The sequence below is a fragment of the Cricetulus griseus genome (assembly GCF_003668045.3).
Source record: "Cricetulus griseus strain 17A/GY chromosome 1 unlocalized genomic scaffold, alternate assembly CriGri-PICRH-1.0 chr1_1, whole genome shotgun sequence".
Taxonomy (NCBI): Eukaryota; Metazoa; Chordata; class Mammalia; order Rodentia; family Cricetidae; genus Cricetulus; species Cricetulus griseus.
Window position 1 is genome coordinate 160941788 of NW_023276807.1, and position 16088 is coordinate 160957875.

The window sequence follows — 16088 nt, forward strand, 5'->3', positions numbered from 1 at the left end:
ATGGGATGGGGGGGCATTTTTCTTTTACTTTTAAAAAGGACTAACAGAAGACTGTTTCTTACCATTATCAAGGGTGAACGAAACAAGCATGCCCCACCAAGGAGATAAGGGGGATGAGGTTGGATAGTTGTAACGCGGAGGGAGGCTTTCTTAGTCACACTAACTTCCCCCACAAACATACTCTGCCATGTCCCCAAAATGGAAGTGGCTCGTGTGAACTCTTCACTTCAAACACTAATTAATAGGCACTCAAGGGGCTAGGGAGACATCTCAGCAAATGAAGTGCATGCTAGGAAAACATGAAGACCCAAGCTCAGATCCCTGGCACCTATAGAAAGAGCCAGGCACAGTAGTGTAAATCTGTAATGCTAGAGCTTGGGATGATCTCTCTGACTGGCCAACCTAGGCCAGTTACCAAGATCCAGGTTCAGTGAGAGAACCTGGCCCAAAACATAAAGGTGGAGAGCAAATGAGGAAGGCATGGGGCACCATCCTGTCACTTCTGCACACACGTACTCACATCACACATTCACACACTCATGAACATGTACTTCGATACACGATGCACATATACAAAGTATTAGTATTCACTGAATAAATGAATGATTCCTTTGAAAAGAAAATGATGACAAGGTGATAAAAGAATTCAGTGAAGTATGCCACTGGTGCTGCATGGAACTGCAGTAGTTTCCACTAGTACAGCTGCCAATTATGTGAGTGAAAGAGAAGAGGTTTGGAGAAATCTTTATTTTTGTCTGTGCATTCAGGTTTTTTTTTTTTCTGAAATCAGAGAAATATATAATTTCAGGTGTTCTCCATGAGAATATTAAGTTAGAATGTAGTTTTGACTTTTAAACACACTCAAGTAACTTAAGTGTCTATTTAAGATAACATGATTAACAGTGGAGGTTATCAATGACACTTAAAATTCAGTAATTATGAGACACTAATGGGGAGTCAAAGATGAGAAAGACCTCAACCTTTGCCCTCTAGCTGCTTGTGGGTATTTTTAGTTTCTTTTGTTTTGCCCTTTATTTTGTTTGGAGGAAACAAGCCTGTGAACACGCAATGTCAGTTAAACACAAGAAGGATTTAGGTCAGACTGAGCTACCACTTGGAGAGTTCAGAGGAAGACAGAACTTTTCTTCTTAGGCCCGGAGCTGGTGGAAGGAATAGTAAGGGGGCATGAGGAAATGTCTGGAACTCTTGAACCAGGGACTGGGATGATTAAGGATTGAGTTTGCAGAGTGGGTGGGGGTAGACAGACAAATTGAAATTAACAGTTCAATATGCTTCTGCGTCTCCTGGGGAGGTGCAGTGGGAGCCAAGTTGTGAAGGATCATGATAAGGCATGAATGTGGAAGACTCAAGAGGACCTTGCTCTGCTCCTGCTAGGAAATGGAGAAATCTGCCAAGGCTTATGCAAAGCAATACAGGATGAAAGTCCCATGCATTGTGGATAGAGGGTACAGGACAGAGCTGCTTGGGAGGAAAAGCCACAGCCAGTCAGCACGGCATGAGTACACATGAAGAGGAAAGAGGATCCATTCCGGGAGCAGACTGTGGGTGGATGCCTTCTGTTTCCCAACTAGCCTGATCTTCCTGGAAGAGACAGATTAGAGAACATGTATTTACTTAGGAAAGTTTGTGGAAGCACTCACTTCAGCGCCATCCCCACCCCACCCACACCCTGCTCCCACCATCCTTTGAAAGGATTTGCACACTAGAGCATAACTTGGCTACAGCTGCTCACTAAGTGACTGATAACAAAAAAAGCAAGGCAACCGTCATGGTATTGGAAGGACTCAGAGGATTCTGCTGAGAATAAGGCACTGGTGAAACTAAGCATGCATGGCATTACACAGTCACCCTTTTAGGGACTGTTGTAAATGTGGCAGTTTGGAATGTGAACATGACATGCACACTGTGCATTGATTTAGCTGGATGCTCATCCAGCTTCTTTACGTGTCTGGGTCCCTCTTCCTTTGAAGACCAATCACAATTGTGTATACTTAACAGTGAACTGCTTTCCACAATAATGTCTCCCTACTTATTGCTTCATTTATTTAGCGTGTGCATAAAGGCACCACATTCATCCCCTGATAACAGATTTTAAGTCAGAAGTCTTGAGTTTAAGTGTTTCAGTTCACAATTTAACTCTTAAAGTTACACAAGGAGACTAAAAGTGCTGTCCATTCCCAAGACTCCTGGGAATCCCTCACAGGAATAAACCTCGAGATGGTAAATCAGTACAGTTTCTCTTTATTTGCTTGGGCCATGATCGGGAAGGGGAAAGACTTGTAAGGTAGCATTTATTCATGCCTTTCTTGCCCTCTTGGGAATCTCTGTATGATGTGCATCTGCCCAGGGGACCTCAGGAGACAAAATTTAAAAATCATAAGCTTTAAAGTGCAGAGCAGGGGTGCTTCTGTTCCACCATGAGCCACCATGCCCATATGTGGTAGCTGCCCAATGCCATCTGTAGAGTGGATACACAGGATATTAAATATTTGCTAAAGAAATGAAGAATGGGGCCAGAACTAACCCCAGAAACTTTTGAGGTTAACTTCAAGATTCTTTAGGCTCTCAAGCACTAGAAACATGTAAAGCTAAAACTATCCATAGCTGTAAACTACCAGAAGTGTTGGCTTGCTTTTCTCTCCTTGGTAAGTACATTAATCCCGAACACTCTTGAGCTAAGACTTGAAATACTGACCCTAGGTATCCAGGATAGTGGCTGTGGGGTAGGTGCATGAGTGAATGAGACTGGCAACCATTTAATTATTTTTAGATAATTGTCTAGATGTTATTACATTATATATATATATATATAGTGTTATTTATAATATATAATATGTGTTTTAGCATGTATTACATATATGCTAAAAAAACATGTAGAATTCTACTTTTTCTGTGACCAAAGAATGCCAAGTAAATAAGATTTTGAGTTAAGCACCTGATCTCGGTTTTGCTGTTTTGTTTTTTTTTTTTAATTTAATTTGGATGATGATTCCATTAGGGCTTATGCCTCTCTCCTCAGCTCCAACAACTACCACCCAAGTGGTTTTTGCTATTAGTAGGAAAGGTGTTAATTGCCTCCTTCACTCTGCCTCCAGCCTCTGAATTCATTGATTCTAATTTCCCTTGGCACCCAGGCCTAAAAATCCCAGCCCTTCCCTGGCTTGAAACGCTGCTCTCTAGATAGAAGGCCATGGCATTCCTACACCCTCCAGGCAGATGGTTCTCATTGACTTTCTTGGAGCTCAATTCCCTGGGGAACATCCTCACTTTGACAATCTGTCTTTTTACAAGAGCCAGGTGCATTTCCTTCTGGTCACTAAAAACAAGGACCGAAAGTGAGATGAAAAAGAGATGGGGATTAAATGACACTCCAGCTTCTTCCTTCTTCAAGAATGTCCCCACAAACTCCACTGCAAATCTGCCTCACCCAGGCCAGTGGAGCAAGGGACACTCACTGAACCAGCAGGTCTGTCTTTGGGCCTTTGGCTTTTCCTCAAGAGGTTGCCTGTAAATGTTGCTTTTTAACTATGGCACAGTCACAGTTATTAAGTAAAGCTGAGGGGTTGCCAACTTTCTGGGTTTGCTGCCTAAATTACTGAATATTTGGTTGATTACAGCCCTAAAACAGCCCCATACTAAGTAGCTTTTAAACATTTTCTCCCTTGGGCAATCACCTGGTATATCTGAACTGAGAGTCCACCACATATAAATTAGTATTTACTCAACTAACTACTACTAAAATCAATGGCCTTAAGGAATACATTTAAAATTACATAATAGGCCTGGCTTTTATGAATTAAAACTCCTAAAACTTAAGTGCTATGTCCTCCTCTTGACCTGGAAAACTGATTTTAATTTTATATGCAATATTTATGGAACAAGCCCTAGAGAGAAGCACACGTTGTTGGGTGTCCAAGACATGAACTCATATATGAAGTATAACACAAGAAAGGCAAACTGGGGAGAAGAAAAATTCAAATCCCTTAGGTTGAATTATTACATAATTCTCACGTTTTTAGGAAAAATAATGAGTGACAACTTTGCACTATTTAAGTGGAATATCATTAATGATATTCAATATGCATAGTCCTATAAAAGTGAGAAAATTTTCCATTTGCCTTTCTCATTACAAAAGTAGCCCTATCACACATGATGCCCAAGGATAGTAAAACCAATAGGACCCAGGGAATTGTGAGGCAGAGATCTGGGGACAAGAGGTTTAGCTCCATTTCTTGCTGACCCTTTGCACAAAATAAACTATCACATTCCAGGAGCTGTAGGAAGAGTGGAGAGTTAGCTTGGTACCAAGAAGAAAACTGAGCTGAACACAATAAGCATTTCTTCTATGATCACTGAGATCTGATTTCTTTTTCTTTCTTTTTTCTTTAATAACTTTTATTGAGTTTGGTCTTTGACATTTTCACTCATGTATAAAGGGCATGCATTCTGAAACCCACTCTCTCTAATTTCCCTTCCACGCCTGTTAATCCTCCTTCTTCTTACAGCTCTCATTCCCACAGGCATGACGTTATTGCTGTTGTTGTGTTTAGTTTTGGCTTTGTAGAGATTGAGTTTGATTAGGATCATCTATGTGAACATAAGTTAGGTGGTATCCTTTGGAGCCTGGGGGACTCTTCGGTGAATGAACAACTCTACCCCAGAAACCATCAGTAACAGGTAGCAGGGGCTGGAAGGGAACCAAAAGCTCCTGATCCATAACTTGCTGATAGGACCAGGACTGTACAGGTCCATTGTAGGCAGCCACAGCTGCTGTGAAATCATAATTAATTGCCCATGCCATGCCCAAAAGTAACATTTTACACCTCATCTTCCTATCTTCTTGTTCTTGCATTCTTTCTACTGCCTGTTCTGCAGTGACCCCTGAGACTTAAAGGGAAGGAGTCATAGAAAAGACTTGTTTAATGCTAACCATTCAACCATTGTCCATGCTCAGAACCTTGAGCAGATATGTGTCTCTGTATTCACCACCATTCACTGCAAAAAGAGGCTTCTCTGATGAAGGCTAAGAATAGCATTTGTCTATCATCATGTTTAGAAAGAAACTCACATTCATGACAATTTAAACAACAGAAGTAAGTTCACCCCCAGGAGCTAAGACCTCCTCAGCTATAAGCTTTTGGCTGGCTTTACAGTATTATGAATTTACTCTTATGGAGAAGACCTAAAACCCAACCAGAGAATGGTGAGTCAGCCCCATACCTATCATTCCACTTTTGTACCAGTAGGCACATTTGATTATCAGGTTCATAGCTAGGGAAAGCCATTGACATCTTTTCTGCCAAGTTGCCCATATTACCTTGTGGCCCTATTATGGCCAACAGGAAAGAAACATGCAGCTCAGTTATAAAGTTTGATTTCTCTGCCCCTTGCAACCAAGATGTGGGGTGTCTTCAGCAGTGAGATCTCATAACTTCTGGTGGACCACAAAGAATAATGACTAAAGTTTGTACTGTTTGGGTAACTTCTCATTAGCAAGTATTCACCTGGCACTGGAATTTTTGCTTAGTAACCTATGGCCTTTGAGAACATCATTATCCAGCATTTCAGGGTATCTCTCCTCCTCCTTCTCCTTAGTGTTTCTTCTTTTTTCTTCTTCTTCTTCCTTATTGTTCCTCCTCCTTAGTCCCTTCTTCTCTTTCTTCTCCTTCCTCATTCCTCTTCCCCCCTCCTCCTCTGCTTCTTCTTCCTCCTCTTCTCTCCTCAGCTTACAAAATAGCAATTTTAAATATGACCCTTCATTATATATTCAGTAGTTGTGGGACATCTAGGCTGATTCCATTTCTTAACTATTGTGAGAGCAATAGATGGATGTGGATAAGCAAGTGTCTATGTATAAGATACACATCTCATTTGACATATACTCAGAGTGTGGCTGTGGTCATACAGTGTCTAGCTTTTATTTAGGAACCTTCATATTGAATTCCATAGTGACTGCAGCAGTTTACCTTCTCACCAAAAGACAGTAGGAATTTCTCTTATTTCTTCATATTCTCCCCAGCATCATTGCCATTTGATTTCTTGATAATTTCCATTCTGACTAGAATGAAATAGAATTTCAATCTCAATTTAATTACATTTCCTTGACTGCAAATGATACTGAACATATTAAATGTATTTGTTATCCATTTGCAGTTCTTCTTTTGAGAAATCTGTGTTCAGAACAATGGTTCATTTTTAATTGGGTTGTTTTCTGGATGTTTGGGTTTTAGAGTTCTTTGTATATGCTAGATGTTACTGTTCTCTTTAAGGTACAGCTTGCAAATTTTTCTACCTGATAGTGGGCTGTCTCTTTACTCCACTGACTGTTTTTTTTTTTTTTTTTTTTTTTTGTGTGTGTGTGTGTGTGTGTGTGTGTGTGTGTGCCGAAGCTTTTTAGTTTAATAGATTCCATTTGTCAATGTTTGGTAGAAGACCTGATTTCTAATGAAAATGAAGTATCAGAAATCACTTGAGTTAGATACAGAGCCATGGCAAGTGTAATACCAACCACACTTTAAGGAATTATTTCACTTTTTAACTGAAAATAATTCATACAATATATACCTAGAATAGTTTTCTCTCCTACAGTTCTCCCAGAACCTCCCTACCTCGGCACCTACTCAACTCCACACCATTCTTGTCTCTCTATTTAAAAAAAACAAATGTGCAAACAAATAACATCCAGAATATTTAAAAGTAAGAAAAACACAGGAAACACACACACACATACACACACCTCCCATAAAAACATGAAATCAGAAACCATAATATATAAGCCAAAGGCCAGAAAGACAAAAAATAAATGTAAGGAATTACTTCTATTTCTAAGAGAACATATTTTTTTCCTTTAAATTGAAAATTGTTTAGTCAAAATATAAACACTTTGTATAGCATTATCTAATATCATCCAATAATGTTGTGGTTAGGCCATCTCAACTTAGAATTATACCTGGACTGTTTTGTCACTCCTTGTTTACCACACTATTTATTTTGCATGCTTTTTAAACTCTTATCTTCCGATTTGTTAGAGTCATTTTTATTTGTGCTTTTACTGTTATTGGAAATGAAAATTTCTTTCACACAGGTGTGTGTTATATTTAGATTTTCTTAGTTATCTTATATATGGTAACATACTATAAACTAGATATCTGTCTTTTAGCATTTATAATGATTTGTAGCACAGAAAAGCTTAAAATATTTGTCCAAAGTACTGATGTCTCACCTTGAGTTTTTTTTTTTCACTGTTGATATTAAAAGTTTTCATTCTAAGATGGGGAATTGTTTACTTCTGTTTTCTTTCAGTTTTGTGGTTTGCTAATTACATTTAAATTTGTAATTGTAGTAGGGTTTGGTGGGACAAGGATAACATGTCTTTGTCCTGCAAATGATTAATGTTCAGCATTTTATATTTTGTATTTTGTACTTGATTTTATCATATCTAATCAGCTTGGGAGTCTGTCACTCAGGGGACGTAGTAATGACTGCAAGAACAGTGTTTTGGTGTTTTTATTTGTTTGTTTGTTGTTTGTTTGTTTAGCAGTTTCGTACAGGGCTATAAGGGTGGCGATAAAGCTTAGTAGATGCTGACTTCTCTCCACCAGCTGCATTGTGCAGTGATTGCTATGTATGTTCTCTTGAAGTCTGTTGTTAAGGAACAATGTCTCAAGGGATATAGAGCCAAGATCCCTATGAAAATAGAAAATGAATATATGTGATAGATTTTTAATTGATGGGTGTTTCTACTGATTCAAAGAAACATTATAAAAGAAATCACTCAAGTGAGAGACCTTGAAACACAGGGCTTTAAACAGGATGTTTCCCTCAAACCCCTCCTCTCAGCATTCAGGGAACCCTACAGAAGGGGAGGCAAAAAGGGGGTGCAAGAGCCAGGGGGGATAGAGGGCACCAAGAATGCATGGCCCTCTAAATCAGTAGGATTAAAAGACATATGATCTCGCATATGAAGCAACATGCAGAGAGCTTGCAGGGGTCTGTACCAGGTCCTTTGCATATATATTATGGCTTTCCGTTTAGTGTTTTTATGAGGTACTGAGTATATGAAAGGGTGGGTCTATGTTTCTTGTGCCTTCTCTTGGGTTTGTCCAATTTCAGTCTTACTATATTTTATTTTAATTATCCCTTAGATAGAAAGGGAGTAGGGGATGTGTGGGGAGGTGGGAGTAACTGAGAGGAGTAGAAGGGAAACTGTAATCAAGATATATTATGTGATTTAAAAAACTGTTTTCAATAAAAGGGAAAATAAAAGAAGAAATGGCTTAATAGGGATAAGAACTTCTAATGAATGTTTGTGAATAAGTTCAGCATGAACCTGTCAAAACCAATGCAAAAACTCAGGTTCTTCAAATTGAACACGATTATTTCACATTGTCACATAAATTATTTGAATTATTGTCAGATTTATAACATTGACAGAATTGTTGTCATATAGATTAAAGATGGAAAATATATATGAGTAAGTAATCTAGATACTCAAAGCTTTTATTTTTGTCCATCTCAAAGTTTTTCATGGTTTTCAATAGGATCCTTCCCTCCTTTTATTGTAATAATTTCATAAAAGACTACTTGATCATCAAATAAAGATGACTCCATTGATTCCTCACCATTCCTCACTAAGGCACAAAAATGCTATTCAATAATACAAACATTGAGGCTGCTTATAAATTCCAAGCTGTATAACTTTTTACTTCTTATTGTTATTTGAGATAGGGTTTCTCTGTGTAGCCCTGGCTGTCTTGGCACTCACTACGTAGGCCAGGCTGACCTCAAACTCCTGGAGTTCTGCCTGTCCCTGCCTCTCAAGTGCTGGTATTAAAGGCATTTGCCACCATGCCCCATTTTTGAAGCCACGTAACTTTGAACAAATAAGATATTAAATTTTTCTTGGAAATTTGCATAAGGAATCTCAAGTTGTGATATTGAAATTGTGTTTCTTGTCTTGATGGGAGGAAACCAAGACAAAAATTCTCTCTCCATGAAGTTCCACCTGCAACTTTAGGTTAATCTGTCTCCATTTGAGGTCTCAAAATATCTTTAGGTTACTTAGACATATTTTGGGGTTCTTGAGCAAAAATCCAAATCAACTGTCAGAAAGAGCCCCTAAGCTCGCCTCCTTGAAAAAGCAAAACAAAAAACTAAACATGGTTTAAGAGTATTGCTTTCAAATGTGATTCTCAAGCCAAGTCTTGAGTTTGTATTGTTCAATTCCAAACTTCTTGGTAAAAATAATGATTTGTGTTTTCATTGATGTTATACTAAATGGCCATTGAAAGTAATGGAATTTAAAGGGAACTTCTGAAGCCAAAGGACTAAGAGAGAGCTATATATCATTTGTAAATGGTTCATTTCACTTTATGAGAGTAGAATCCAGACCTAGTCCTGGTGGCACAGGACTTTAACACCATGTGCTTTGGAGGCTGAGGCAGAAGGGTTTCAAGTCATGGCCTACCAAGGTTTCAAGGATAGCCAAGGGAACTGAAGCAGATTCTATCTCAGACATGGATATATATAAATTCAGATATAGATACTGATAGAGATAGGGATTTTTAGAAGGTTACAGGAAGGACACTAGGGTTATAGGTCACTGGTAGAACCTTGCATGACCAAAGCTGGCGATTCAATTGCTAGGACCTTAAGAAGACAACAGCAAATATCAATAATAAGGAAGGAAGGAAGGAAGGAAGGAAGGAAGGAAGGAAGGAAGGAAGGAAGGAAGGAAAGAAAGAAAAGAAAAGAAAAATCTGTTAGATTTCTGGGGGTTACTGGAAAAGGAATATGTGTTCTTATATATCCAGAAATCCACAATATCATCAACAATATTGCAGGTAAACTACGCAAGATTTCTGTCATTAGTTCATTCATGACCATTGCATGGTGTCTGAGTCAGTAACCACATGCTACACTTTCCTTAGACATAAAGACTCTTGGAGTTCTTGTCTTAGTCCATCTTTGAACTGTCTGCACTGTCTAGCCCATTTTGGAGCAGCTTTTGAGTGCCCGTGCAGAAGGTTCTAGGGGCAGTTACTTTCCATTAAAGTCTCCTCTTCCTTGCCAAAGAGATCTCTGGGAAGCATCACAGACAATGCTGCAGATGATGGAGCTGGAAATGACTGGTTGAATTAGAACTAAGAGTTTTCCAAGTAGCCTGGAATGATAAACTTTATTTCAGAAAAATTCTACAACCAAATGAAAACCAAATTCAAAAACCAAATGAAAGCAATTCCAATAGCCAAAATTTTTGTTACCCTGACACATAACTGTTAATACTAATAGTGTTAAGTAAAGAAAGTTGATGTCTGCACCAAGGCCTGATGAGGGATATCCTTCTGTACATATATTTCTCTTTTTGGTTGATGAATGAAAATACTGATTGGTCAATAGCCAGGCAGGAAAGTATAGGCAGAGCTACCAGACAAGCAGAATTCTGGGGAGAGGATGCAGAGAGGGGCTGCCAGAGGGACGCCATGTAGCTGTTGAGGGAGCAAGAGGCCTAGGCATTCTCCAGTAAGATAAGATCACATGGAAATTCTTATATTAATAAAAATGGGTTAATAATTAAGAAACAGATAGCCAATAAGAAGCCTGAGCTATGGGCCCAACAGTTTATAATTAATGTAAGTGTCAGTGTGTTTATTTGGGGCTAAATGGTTGCAGGACCAGGCAGGAAAGAAACTCTACAAAGGCCTCACACTTCATGTGTTTAAACAAAGATGAAATTGTAACTGATAACATAATGCTGTTATTGCCCAATATTATTGGGCAGGTGCCAGTAGAGCTGTGTTAAGTATAGGCAAACCCAGGGGTTGGGAGTGGAGTTATCGCTAGAGTTGCAATCAGTGTTTTCCCCATGGATCAAAACAGATAAAGTAATGAGTGATGAGAAAGCTGTGGAGATTCCCCTTGAGCACATGGATGTTCCCAAAGAACTGCTCCAATAACATTGTACTGTACAAATTTGCCGAGACAGGGCAGGGCTGGGAATGAGCGCCTCGCCTCTGCTCATTGGACAAGCCCTGTGGTAGGAGCCTGTTTTAAACAGCATTTTTCAAAATAAAAGATTAAATCTTTGTGTGAGTTTTTCCCAGGATCCTCCAGAGAGGTTTTAAATATAGTCTCAAGTATAAAAGATATCCTGAAGGTTTTGTTCAATTTTTCTCTCTTCTCTCTTCAACTGTAGAATGGCATAATAATAATAATAATAATAATAATAATAATAATAATAATAATAATCAGTATTGTCAGAGGGCATTTAGAAAATTGATAAAGATCAGGGTGCCAGAGAAATACAGAGTTAACTAAGCAAGCATTTTAAATAATAAACTATTTTAAAATAGTTGTAAAGAGCCTTAGCTAGTTATAAGTGAAGGATCTGTTTTGTTTTAATTTTTGTTTTTTTCTAAATGACCCAGGAAATAACAAGTTTCACAAAAAAAACCAAGAAATTATCATCAGACAGAGTATCTTTTCTATGTAGCCGAATTACACAGGTTTTTATATTGCTTTGATATAATCGGAAAGGAAAAAATGAGTAAGCCAGGAAAGCAGGCCTATCAAGTTTGGGCAAACTACTATACTCCAGAAATAGGAAGGTAGTGTGTATCCACACAAAAAGATAAAGGACTCTCTATATCATAACCATCAACATGGAGAGACGCATAGCAGCCAATAAGTAAATCTCAGGATCAATACACATCAGAGGCAAACATTCACAAAAACACCAGGCCTTATGTAGAGTTAGCATCATTCCAGTGAGAAAGACAAGATTCTTAACCTCAAAACAGGCAAGCAGACAAACAATGAAGACAACAGTTTTAAAAGGCTAGATTCCTTGTTGTCTTTCATTTAACACAGAAGAGGACTAACTCTTCACTCCATTACAGTATTTAGAAAGATTGCAAAGATAAACTGTAAAATTTACACTGCTGTCACCAGTGGAAGAGAATTTACCAGTTACAAAAATTTCAAATATAAAAGCAAATCCACAATAGTGTTTAAAAGTAGATCAGCATAGAAACAGATTATCTGACAAATCAGCCTTTCATTGCTCCTGAAGATTTACCTCTGGGAGCCAAAAAGAATTAGAATACACCATCCTCAGAAGCACAGGCGATCCAGCCATTAGATGAACCTACTGGGTATTAGTAATGTCTGCAATGTTTACAAGATGGCTTTCTGGAAAGGGTGTAGCCATAACTCTCAGACAGATGCAAAGCAAATGTTCCAAAAGTTTTACTTCATCTGTCGATTATAGAGGAAACCAGAATGATACAACATGAAAATTCAAAGAGCAGAAATATGCACACAGGAAATAAGGAAAATTGAGATTAAATAGATGCAATTATTTCCCTCTGCATAATACTAATTGCATCCCACTCAACACTCAAAAGCTCGAATTTTTGTAGATAAGAATATATTTTGCATTAGCTGAAGTTTTTTCAGTATAATAATTGTAAAATAACACAAAACCAGAGAATGGCAGAAATGTGAATGAAAGAACTGTCAGAAACACCCTCATCATCTTTTGTTTTGTTCATTACAAAGACTTTACAATTGTCCCAACACTTACTAATACAGCATAGGCCCAAAATACCCTTTGCAAATGATGTAAGAAATTCAGTGTCACAAGGGAAAAGCAATAAAAAATTTCTCTGTAATTGAAGGACTATGTTCTTTTTCAGTTCTGTACATGACATGATAAAAATGACCCAGTTACATTGAAGTTTTTTATGTTAAATATACAAAAGACCCAATGGTGAATATCATATCAATCATTTTGAAATAAAGCTTCTTCCCTTTAAGAATTAGCTTCATCCAGACTCATTATCTCTCTTTATCAATAATGGGATTAGCAAGTAATAATCCCCATGGTTCCCTCTTAGCAAGTCTGTATAATGGACAATCCCAAGGAAAGGTAAGGGGACCAGATTTCTCTCATAGATTTCAATTTAAAGAGGAAAAATCATCCAGTTCAATTCATTTTAAAGCTTATGAGAAGGAAGTTTTTTGTGAAACCCACCATGGGCAGATATTCCCACTGGTCTAAACAATCCTCAGGCTGTAGACAACTTTATGTGACACACTGGGAGCAAACTCAGAGACTTTTTAAATTGTGGCTCTGAAATAACATCTGCTTGTAGAACCCTTGATGAAAATTTCTGTGGAGTCGGAGTTAGAGAGTCCGGGGTTTACTAGACCAGCTGGAGCCCGGGACACACTTTGATCACTGGTACTTCAATAATGTCACAACCCAGGCAGAAGCTGCTGACAGGGATCATCACCTATCACTACTCCAGAGAAAAGAATTGGAGGGGAGGGAACTCAAAATGGTCTCCATGGAAACAGCCTTTCAAATGCTGTTCTCTTTAACATCGAAGCAAAAAGAAAACCCATTTCATGCCAATTATGTTCATGGACTCGACTAACAATGATATTTGTATTTTAGGCTAACCCAGGTGACAACTCTACTAGAATTCCTATCCAGACGGAGCTCTACACACATGCTGTTCTCTATGACCACGTTTCCAGAAGGAAGACTTAAGCACCCCATAGGAAATGGTTTCCTTATTGTTTGCTACATTTAAATGAATTCTTTGGTTAGAAGCAAAGTGGAGTCATAAATGGATCCTATAGCTAGAAGGCAAATTAGAGTAATAAAAGTTAACAAAGAAAGAACTATAATCTTGACTGGTTTTTATTTTGTTGATAGCCTCTTGATCTGGTTTAGGTTTTTCTTTTTATTATTTTCTCCTCTCTCTCTTTTTATTTATTTTTTTTTATTTTTCTGAACACAGGCTGGTTGCAAAAGCCCATGGAGGAGAATCTTGCTGCCACTTCAAAGATGCGCTAATTGGTGACATATTTTTGTAACTCAGATGTTCCAAAACAAAAATGTTCCAGGTCCCACTATTGCCAAATCTAGTACCAAATATGATGCCATGTGGCATTGCTGGCAGTGCTGTCCCCTCAAATTGCTGAATATCAATAAGCGGCCTCCAATTGGAAGACTAGAACAGAAAAACACACAAGATTTCCTGTTGTACTGAATAACTAAATAAAATCTGAGTCATTCAGTGAGATTTTAAAATTATGAAGTGAATAAAAATTGACTTGCCTATGTGCCTGGATGACCTGCATCCCATGACAATGGAGCCAAGGAGATAAAATACAAAGGGAACCAGAAGACTTTAGAGAAATGAAGACATTATGAGAAAAACCAGCATGTTTTTCTAGTGTGTCCTGCAGATGGCCTTTGTGCAGGAAAGACCATTCAGAAATCACTTTTTATTTAAAATTGATATTTGATCCTTATGGTGTTAGGATAAATCTTACTGCCAAAAGCCGCCTGAGCCCCACCGCCACGTGTGCGCTTTACACCAGCTGCCTGCCTAAGTTAGGGCCCAAATGAATACACAGAAACTTGTATTAGGTACAATGCTGCTTGGCCAATGACTGGGATTCTCATCTGTTAGTTCAGTCTTAACTATTATAAACCTATATATTTTATAAGACTTATCTTATCGGACGCCTTGTTGGCATCCTCCCTTGCCAGTGGATCACATTGTGCCGCTGGAGGAGGAAGGGGAAAAAAGGCCACTTCCTGTTTCTTCGATTAGATATGAGTCTGCTTGCTATGTTACTTCCTGCCTGGATCACCACTTATCTACTACATTTCCCAGAATACTCTTTGACTCCTAGTCCTAACTTGCTGTCTCATTGGCTAAACAGTATTTTATTTAACAATCAATAAGATAAACATACACAGAAGTACTTCCCCCATCATTATGATAATTCAATTCTTTTCATTTTCTAATCAGTCTCATAGTGAAGCAACTAAGTGGAATCAAGCTCATGTTGAAGTGAGGAGAGCCAAGAGCAGACACAAAGAGTTCAAGCAGGGCAAAAGTATTGTCTGGTGTGGTATAACAGATCCCAAGCAGGGTGAAGAGAGTGGAATTGTTACAGTTTCTTATAATTGTCAAGTTGAGAAACTTTTAAAACAACTAGGAAACAAACCTCCAGGAATGCACGCACTGGCATGTCCAGAGAGGTCTATCTGATGTGGAAGTACCCAGAGTATATAGATGGCATCATTCTGTGGCGGGCCCACACCCACCACAAACACACCAATTGATGGGTGAATTCTCTCTGCTTCCTGACTGCAAATGCAATGCAACCACCTACATCATATTCCTGCCTCAGTGACTTCTCTTCCACGATAAAACTCAAACTGTGAGCTGAATTAACCTTCTGTCCTGAAGGTGCTTTTGTCTATAATTTCATCACAACAGTAAATATCTAGTATGAGTACTAAATTGGAATTGGATGTGTCTGTGCAATCTCAGATTTCAATGTATGTACTATACACAGAAGACATAAGACACATTTTGTATACATGCATGCACATGAGTCTATCCACTTAGACAACCTGGAAGCTGCCACAGCCTGAGTTCCCCAGCAGCATTTTTTTTTCACAAAAACAAGCAAGGATCCCCAGGAAGCAAATTATTTTAGCAATGAGGGAGAGAGAATACAAGTCTGGAACAGGCTTTTCCAGAGAGCAGTTAGTGAGCAAGATAGACTAAAAGGACACAGATCCCCATGTGAAGGAACTCCCACTGGGAAAACATGAGAGCTGAGTGTTTAAATAACAACAGCAGTAGGAACAAATGGGAACCCTAGTGTATATTGACCACAGAGGGATGAATTATAAGTCTGATTAGGAAAGTACAGTTGCAGAGTACTCATCCACAGAATACAAATGAATTGTTAAAGGGAATAATGGAAACAGGTGGCTGATATCACTTTCAGCCAGTGAGCAAAGAGCATGTCATCAATGATAGGCAAATTCAATTTAACCTCCACCAGCTATGACTTATGTCTGAACCAGTCAGTCAACTGTCAAATTTTCAGGTGGACTGGTAAGACTTAGCTGGTGTAATGGGAAGACTGGGCCTACACCCACTTCTAACAGTTCTTCCAATGGTGCCTAACCTCAGTCTAATCAGGACAAAACTTAGAAGGACCAAATCCTGGAAAAGTACGCAAAAATA

At 38.5% G+C, this 16088-nt stretch overlaps 1 protein-coding gene across 2 annotated transcripts in view; it reads left to right on the forward strand.

The window, feature by feature from the left end:
• Cfap299 (cilia and flagella associated protein 299) overlaps positions 1-13689 on the forward strand; it is a 435850-nt gene extending 422161 nt beyond the window's left edge. For both annotated transcript variants that reach the window (XM_035453289.1, XM_027387660.2), the window contains one exon: positions 13481-13689. In XM_035453289.1, the coding sequence (XP_035309180.1) occupies positions 13481-13576 (96 nt within the window). In that variant the 3' untranslated portion in view covers positions 13577-13689. The remainder of the gene's footprint in view (positions 1-13480) is intronic.
• The last annotated feature ends 2399 nt before the right edge of the window (positions 13690-16088 follow it).